General features: G+C 32.1%; 1 protein-coding gene across 1 annotated transcript in view; it reads left to right on the forward strand.

Moving 5' to 3' along the window:
* Positions 1-9,534, forward strand: part of LOC107654393 (calmodulin-binding transcription activator 1-like) — a 340,679-nt gene that overhangs the window by 301,964 nt on the left and 29,181 nt on the right. Inside the window, exon 7 of the mRNA XM_016441439.1 lies at positions 5,495-5,648. Coding sequence (XP_016296925.1) covers positions 5,495-5,648 — 154 coding nt within the window. The remainder of the gene's footprint in view (positions 1-5,494; positions 5,649-9,534) is intronic.

The raw sequence follows: 9,534 nt of genomic DNA on the forward strand, positions 1-9,534 counted from the left end.
CATACACACACGTGTGTGTGTGTGTGTGTGTGTGTGTGTGTGTGTGTGTGTGTGTGTGTGTGTGTGTGTGTGTATGTGCGTGTGCGTGTGTGTGTGCGTATGCGTATGTGCCCTGGGCAGAGAGCAGCTTAATGATGGACACACTGGAACATTCATCATCACGTTCACTGCGACCAGGGCAGCTATTAAACACAGCTCAGAGTTCAACACACACAATACATTTACACTCACACAATATGCAATGCATACATGAGTAACACACACGCACACACACACACACAGACTATATGATCGATAGATGTCACGCATGAACACAGCGACATGCCTGCAGAATGTCAAACACTCTTTCTGGCCCTGCTCTGTGTGTCTGATTCGCTTTTAAAGCAAGTGGAATGGGAATAGTTCATGCAAGAATTAATACTCTGTCATCATTTTTTCCATATAGTGAAAGTGGAACAGAACTGCAACTGTCGAGCTCTAAAAAAGCACCATAAAGTATGAGACAGGAAGATTTCCAGTCCATAAACACTAGAACACAGATCTCAAATTTACTATCGTTTCTTATTCCTATTGCATTCGTGTGTGTTTGCGAATGTATTTTGGATGAGACACACAGCTGAAGTACAGCAGGTGTGAGATGACTCCAGTCACTGACACACGTGTCTGTAATGCAAGATCCACCTGTGTGGAAGAGAGAGAGTAATTATACACTTAATTTATTACCTTCATTATCTTTGATGAGATGGGAAGCAGTTTATGGTTCAGCTACACTGGCCACACATGCAAACACGTGTGTGTTTGTGTGTGTGTGTGTGTGTGTGTGTGTGTGTGTGTGTGTGTGTGTGTGTGTTGTCAAAGCTTGTTGCCAGGTTACAGTCGTGTTAAAACTGCCATAAGCAACAGCAGAGTGAAATTGAGTGAGAACAACTCACAAAATTCAGTTCAGAAAACAAGGGTGAGTCAGCACATTGTGGAGCAAATTGAGGTTTTAACAGTACAACCATCTCAAATATAAAAGAAGTACACATCTAGAGGACATCCACTTATTCTGGTCAAAAACCACTAAAGAGGCTGTTTGATTTACATATACACTGCCGTTCAAAAATTTGGCATCAGTAAGATTTTTTTATGTTTTTTAATGGAGTCTCTTATGCTCATCAAGGCATAAGAAAAAATAGTAATATTGTAAAATATTATTGCAATTTCTAATTTTGGTTTCCTCTTTTAATATACTTTAAAATATTATTTATTTCTGCAAAGCAACACTGAATTTTCATAAGCCATTACTCCAGTCTTCAGTGTAACATCATCCTTCTGAAATCATTGTAATATGCTGAATTATTATCAGTGTTGAAACTGTTGTGCTGCTTAATATTTTTTTGGAATCTGTGATAGTTTTTTCTTTGATTCTTTGATGATTAAAACGTTAAAAAGTACAGTGTTTATTCAAAATAGAAACCATTTCTAACCATATAAGTCTTTATTATCACTTTTTATCCATTTAACACATCCTTGCTGAATAAAAGTATTAAAAAAAGAAAAATAAACATTTTCTGACGCCAAACTTTTTTATAGTAGTGTATATTTTAACACAAAATTTCTATTTTGAATAAACACTGTTCTTTTTAACTTTGTATTTATCAAAGAATCCTGAAAAAAGTATCACAGGTCCCCAACATTGATTATGAATCAGCATATTAAAATGATTTCTGAAAGATCATGTGACACTGAAGACTGTAGTAGGATTTCTGAAAGATCATGTGACACTGAAGACTGGAGTAATGATGCTGAAAATTCAGCTTTGCTTCACAGAAATTAATTTTATTTTAAAGTATATTAAAATAGAAAACTGATATTTTAAATTGCAATAATATTTCACAAAATTAATTTTTTTTTCTGTATTTATCAAATATATACAGCCTTGATGAGCATAAGAAACTTATTTAAAAAACATTAAAAATCTTACTGATCCCAAACTTTTGAATGGCAGTGTATTTCTACCAACTAAGTTTGCTTTTTATTGGACTTTTTATGGGAACAGAAAAGGTGAAACTTTTGGGGGGAAAAAAATTTATGAATTACTTGTTTTTCTTCCTTTCTTGTCATCTTGCATAAAGGTTATACATTTTGTAAGTAAACAAAATTGTCATTTTGCTTCTCAGGTAAATACATCTTTAAGGATGTTCAGATATTTTTTTTAGAAAAACAAGACAAAATACTGATTAGGACAAAAATGGTTTGCACATACATGTGTAATACTGAGTTTGCAGTGTAAACTTCATGGTCATAAATTCATTTAGTGTTTGTTTAGTAAATATTTTGGCCCATTAAATGAAGCCATTTTGCCATGTGCAGTTTCCGCAAGCAGTGCAGAAATGTGATTTTATCAAATCTAATAGATTTTAGTTCTATCATTGAGTACAGATCCGACTCGCAAAACCAGACAATCAAATGGTCATTTTTGCAGATGCATCAGGTGGTCGGCGAACGAAACTATATAAGGTCCGTCTGTTGCACGTATCACATCTGACACCTTTGAGCAACTGAATCCCCTTTCCAGAACATTCTCGCTCATAAAAACAGTGACGGGTGGTGAATATGCTGGCGTAGAAGTTTTAGCACAAAACAGTAAAATCTCGCCTTCAAAAGGCAAACAAATAATGCAATCCAATTTCTCTTATGTTTGAGACTGTGATGAAATCAGCCAGCCTTTTTCCCCTTAAATCTACCAAAGGTATTGTGCAAACACCTTGAAATATGCATCCTTGAATGTGTTAGCTTTTTTCCGTCTCCCATCTGGTCGCTAACGCTGCAATATTAAAATGCTAATGGGCCGCCGGACAGACGCTGAGAAAGGAGAAGTTGATTCCATCTTTCACGGAGCCTGAGAGAGACGTACTAACTCTTTCGGGCAAGAGCGCTGAATCATTGCCTCTATTTAAAAGCCAAAGGTGATGTAAAGACAAAAGAAACGCATTTTAAAGTCGAGTTTTGCCCTGTATCTCATCGATTAGCTCAGAATGTGTGACGAGTTTTGGGAGGGCGAGCGAGGAGGTAGATTGATAGAGAAGGTAAGTAAGTGGCAGCAGGGGACATTTATTGACAGTTTAAAGCAGCACTATGTGACCTTTTCTGTGTTCAAAATTTGCAAAATGTATATAATGAACGAGTACATCATGAATTCATCTTCCAAACCGCGTGACAAAGCTTCAAAAATGGCTCAAGCTCCTGCTGTTGCAACATTTCTCTCTGTCTGAGCTCCCACACCTCCTTTCCCTCCATACAGCTGTGCTTTCAGATGTAGATGAAGATTTGTAACAAAATTCTGTATGGCTCAGTCTAGTCGGCAGCTAAAAACAGAATAAGAGCAACAAAATTCATTCATTTAAATCCAACAATACATATACTGTCAAGCCAAAATGTATTCAGACACCTTTAACATTTCTCACATTATCACAGTTTATTCACTGTAGTTATAAAATATCACAAGAACTGTGTCAGAAAAATTTCATCTTGATAATATCAGATAATTTGATAGAAAGGTATGTAATGCATTAGGTTAAATAGCTGTCAGCTGTTAAATTTAAGTACGCAATTAGATAATACCAATTTAGTTTAACCAGTCACCAAGAAATGCTTAATTTAGTTTAATCGTAAAGTACGGTCGAAGTATGGGAGACTGTTGTGTTTTCTCGCGTGCTTGCCAATTAACGACTCCCACCTCCATGCCACCGAATGCAAAACATCTCGCAGACCTGACGTTTAACGCCTTTGCTCCTCCACTGTGGCTGAGATTCTCTGGGGTGTGTGTATGTTTAGATGGACTTGTAATTGCATGGGTTAATTTCACTGTATTATGGGTGTTTCTTTAACTACATGCACTTTTGACCCCGTGGACTCCCGTAAAACATGCTTTCATAATACACTAGTTTTAATTTGTCCACCAATTTAATGTGTCTGCTGCCAAGATATATCAGCATACACGTACATGTCATGCATCACCGAAGAATTCTAGCCTGATCTCAATAGTTACAAAAATGTAACAGTAGCAATTTTGTATGAATTTGTTTGATGTGATTTATATAGAAATATATGGTTTTTAGAAGAAAATTAGGCATGAGCCTAAACCTCAGTGCAGATTATACAAATACATATGCTACAAATTTACCTAAATGTTAAAGTGTTATGAATGTGTTATGAATTTGGCTTTTTTTTTTTCTCAGAACCAATGAATGTCATTTCCATCATATATCAAATTACCATTAACTCTGTGGAAGAAATGACATTTTACACATTTTTGAAATAATTGCATTCCATAAATTCAACGCATTTTATGTATGATCGGCTCAGATTGTGCATTTTGATTCTAAATATTCACAATTAAAGGGATAGTTCACCCAAAAATGAAAATTCTGACATCATTTACTCACCCTCACATTGTTTCAAACTTGTGTTTTTTTTTCTGAAAAAAAACAAACATTTGGCGGTAGCCATTGACTTGGAAAAAATAGCATTGAATTCAATGGTTATCATCAGCCTGTTTGTATAAAAAAGTATATATATATATATATATATATACACACACACACACACACTATGGAAGTCAATGGCAACCATCAATTGATTGTAATGAAATATTAAAATAAAAATATTGTAAATATTATAGCATGTGCAATAAAATATATATTTTATGAAAACTAAATAATTTTATAAATGTATTAGATACATTTAAAGATATATATAGATTAATAAAATAGAATTAGAAATATTTTGGTCTCAAATTATATTGTTTACCATGATTTTTATTATCTTTCATCCCACGCTTCCGCTTATGAAACTTCAATTCAGTTGAATCAATTGAAATAGTTGCTTTGCAAAATGATTCACTGTTTCGAAGCACTCAAAACTCCACACGATGATGACGCTTGTAAACTCAGCCTAAACATGCATAAAAACTATAACTCTTTATTTTTATTATACAAATGTGTCATTAAAAATGTCCACAAATGAAGACAGATAGATCGCCCCCTAGCAGCAAACCATTGAAATTTCCAAACAGTTATAATCCTGTTGACTGAAAACACGTGACTATATATGTGCTCTGAATCACTGCTTCGAAACAAATGATTCGCAAGTTTCAAAACTTTGCAAGGCAGTTTTTGTTTAGGGGCCGGTTCACACACAGGACTCTCATCTTCATGGTAAACAATTACATTAAAAATAATAGGCCTACTACAATTGTAATATATACAATTGTAAAAATGTATATAATTTTACACAGAATTGACCATGTTTTATTCAAGACATGTTTCCTAATTCTTCTCCATAGACCCAATGAAAAAAATGTTGGTCTTTCTTTTGAGCAGGAACTTTTCCTGTCGCTGTTCTCCTTCTGTGTCAATTTAAACTCACTTTTGTCTTCACTTCCTTCTCCCCTCATTATGTGCGGTCTTTCATCTCATCAGCTTCTCTCTTTTTCTTTTTCTCTCTTCAGAACCCTGACATTGTGCTGGTCCACTACCTGAACGTGCCCGCCATAGAGGATTGTGGGAAACCGTGCGGGCCCATCCTGTGCTCCATCAACACGGATAAGAAAGAGTGGGCCAAATGGACCAAGGAAGAACTCATCGGGCAGCTCAAACCCATGTGTGAGTCACAAACTACATGTCTACAAATACAGTATAATAGTATAATATGCCTGATATAGAAAAGCTATTCAGTTGGATCAAGTTAGTTTAGAGCAAAGACCATTAGTTATTTATTTGCTATATATTCATGGTCATTTCAGAGAAGATTCATCTGTATCTACAGTGGCCCCAAAAAGTATTTGGACACTTAATACATACTTAAAATATGAAAATATGAAACTGAATTCCATGACCATGGACAAAAAATATAAAAACAAGATAATGCAATGCATTGCATTATCTTGTTTTGATATTTTTGTCCAATGCAGTGTTAATTTTTTTAACAAATGTTAAAAATCATTAATTTTGTGGAAGAATGAACAATTTTAAATGTTGTTGTAATAATTCCATTAATTCCATCATTTTATAGCTAGCACTAAATATATGATTGGCTCAGATGCATTTTGCTTAATCTAAATATGCACAATTAAATACTATTTTTACACTTTTAAATTATTTCACAAAATGATACCTTTATTAAAAATAAATATTACACTATATTTATTTTGATATTAGAATGAGAATATATTTATTACATTTATTAAAATATATTTATTAAATCTTTGTGGACATGTTGTGTTTGTGCACTGTATTATGAATCAGTGTATCATTGAGGATCAGTGTTATTTTAGTATAATTGAGGTCATTTTAATTTTAAAGTTTTAGTTGTGTTGTTTTGCTGTGTTTGTCATTTTTTAATCAATTATTGTTATATATATATATATGATGTGGCCCATATTATATTATAATTATATATTATAATTATTATTTATAATTAATATTATTAATATAATATTGTGCAATAAAATATATTTTTTATTTAAAACATATATATATTAATAATATAAAAAGGTATAATAAAATATAATACAAATATTCTATATGCAAATTACATTTTTTTTTTACCTTGATTTAAAAAATCAAAATAATACTGTTTATTTATTTATTTAATGGCTGTATGTTCATGGTTATTTCAGAGAAGATTAATCTGTATCTACAGTGGCCTAAAAAAGTATTTGGATGCTTAAATTACACTTTAAAATCTGAATGTCATTGCAATAGATAATACAATATAAAAACATGCCATTTGTTTTCATATTTTATATCTAATGCAGTGGCATTCTGACATTTTAAAGTGTCAAAAAAATCCCTATTCTCTGGTCACCTGTGCCTTTAACTTTACAAAACCAGCTGACCATGTTTTACACTGTCAATGTTCACACATTGACACTCTCTGTACATTCACAGCAGTTATTTTTCTTGTAATATTAGAGTGACTTTTAAATCTGAACACATCAATGAGTCATTAACTTCATGATGTGGTGGTGCAGCGCTGAAAGGGCAGGAGAAGCTTCTCACATCATCATCCTCATCATCATCATCTCTTTGAATGACCTTCCGTGAGTGAAGCTCAGTGACGGTGCAGGACTGCCACCTTCTGCTGACAGGAGGAAATCACAGGGAAATCTGAGCTGGAACTTAAATTTTGGAGGTGGCTGACTGCTTTTTTTTTTTTTTTTAATGAAAACAGAACAAATAACAAACAGAGCATAGCATAAGACAATCAGTGCTATATAAAGTGTGACATTAATTAGTAACGGGAACTGAAAATAATGTCATAATATTTTAGACATGTTAATGACTTTTTGTTTTTTAACAATTTCAGAGACGATATAAAACAATCAGAGTTAAGCCAGAAGCCTTAGAGAAAATATTGATGAAAGAGATAGCACTGGGAATAAGAGATAAGCTCTTTAAAAATAAGTTTGTGTCATCCGCCAATTGTGATATTTTAATTTCATTACCAAAAATTTGGAGACCTTGAATTTGTTCATTATTAACAATCCCAATGGATAATAATTCAACTACCAACAAAAATAAAAAGGGGGAAATTGGACAACCTTGACGTACTCCACGGTTAATGTTAAATCTTTTAGAGGTGGAAGTGTTAAGTATTACAGAACTATTAATATCCTTGTAAAACATTTTAACTACATTCAAGAATGTATTTCCGAATCCAAAAAGCGTTATTTTAAATAAGAATTCATGTTCAATTGTATCGAATGCTTTATAAAAGTCCAGAAAGAAAATAACGGCTCCTTCATCAACATTCTCAGCATAATCCAAAAGGTCAAGCACAAGTCTAATATTGTTAGTTATATGTCGACCTTTTAAAAAACCTGATTGGTATTCACTAATCATTTTATTTAAACCTTCTCGTAATCTATTAGCAAATACTAAAGTAATTAATTTATAATCAATTGTTAGAAGAGAGATTGGTCTCCAATTTTCTATCAAGTGTGAATCTTTATCCGGTTTGGCAATTAACGAAATGATACCTTGTTTCATAGTAGTAGTCATTTCGCCACTGTTAATACATTCATTATACATATTATAAAGAGGAATTTCGATCAGTTCCCAAAAATGTAAGTAAAATTCTACTGTCAACCCATCTATACCTGGTGCTTTCCCTTTTTTCATTCTAATCAGGGCATCTTTGATCTCAGAAGAAGTTATATTGGATTCACAGAAGTCATGAAATTCTTTATCAATAATAGGAATATGTTGATGGACTATTTGAATGAACTCTTCACAATTATATAGATCAAATTTGGAATTATATAGTTCTTTATAAAAAGAGTAAACAAAGTCAGAAATTTGTTTTGGATCCATACAATGATTCCCATTAATGTTTAAAGCAGTTAAAGCATTTCTTTTAAAATGTATTTTCTCAAGTGCGAAAAAATAACTTACATTTTTTTCACCCTCTTCAAGCCATTTCGCCCTAGAACGAATAAAAGCACCTTTAGCCAAGTCTAAATAGATCAAGTCTAGATGGGATTGAATTGTGACCAATTCAGCTTCTTCCTCCTTAGTAAGAGGTGGCTGACTGCTGTCACCAGTCATGTATTTTGAATGACACAGGCTATTCAGATCAAATGTGGCCCTGATGTGACCCATATATGTACTGGGGCATAAAAGGGGCATTCTGGTTAGATGTGTGTAATTCAGGTCAAAAATATCTTAAAATGTCAGCAAAGCAATAGCAACACCGTTGATGTAATGCAAAAAAAAATTTTTTTTTTATTATTCTTATGTAAATTAAGCATTTTTAATTTGATTAATAATAAGAATAATTTACTGTCCAGAATATTTTGCTTTTGAGTGCAAATGTAATTATTCTCAACATCGTTATTGTAGTTAATTAAAACTGAAACCATAAAAAATAAATCTTTAACTGAAGTAAAATAACTAAAACAAATAAAAACTACATATAATTTAAAAAAAAAGTGATATAAAAAATGACAAACACAGAATAAAAATACAACTGAAACTTTAAAATTAAAACAAAAATGGAAATAAAAAATAAAAAATATCTTTAACTGAAGTTAAATAAATAAAAACTATATATATATATATATATATATATATATATATATATATTAAAAAACAATAATTGATAAAGAAAAATGATATCACAACTAAATCTTTAAAATTAAAAGAAAAATGGAAAATACTAAAATATGTTTAAAAAACTATAATATAACCTCAATTATACTAAAATAACACTGATTCTCAATCATTTTAATTAGGTTCATAATACAGTACACAAACACAACCTGTTCATAATACAGTACACAAAGACTTGATGAATTAAATGTGCATTCAGTAGAACAATTTAAAGAATATCTCTATCTATGTATTTATTTATTTACAGAATGAAAGTTTGCAGTTTAAAAGCATTTTTTGCTTTTAATATTGGTCTGAAATATGATCCGGACATATGCTTGACTGGTTTTGTGAGACTATATACACACACACACACACACACACACACACACACACA

Source organism: Sinocyclocheilus anshuiensis, unplaced genomic scaffold (assembly GCF_001515605.1).
Source record: "Sinocyclocheilus anshuiensis isolate Anshui unplaced genomic scaffold, SAMN03320099.WGS_v1.1 scaffold623, whole genome shotgun sequence".
NCBI classification, from domain to species: Eukaryota; Metazoa; Chordata; class Actinopteri; order Cypriniformes; family Cyprinidae; genus Sinocyclocheilus; species Sinocyclocheilus anshuiensis.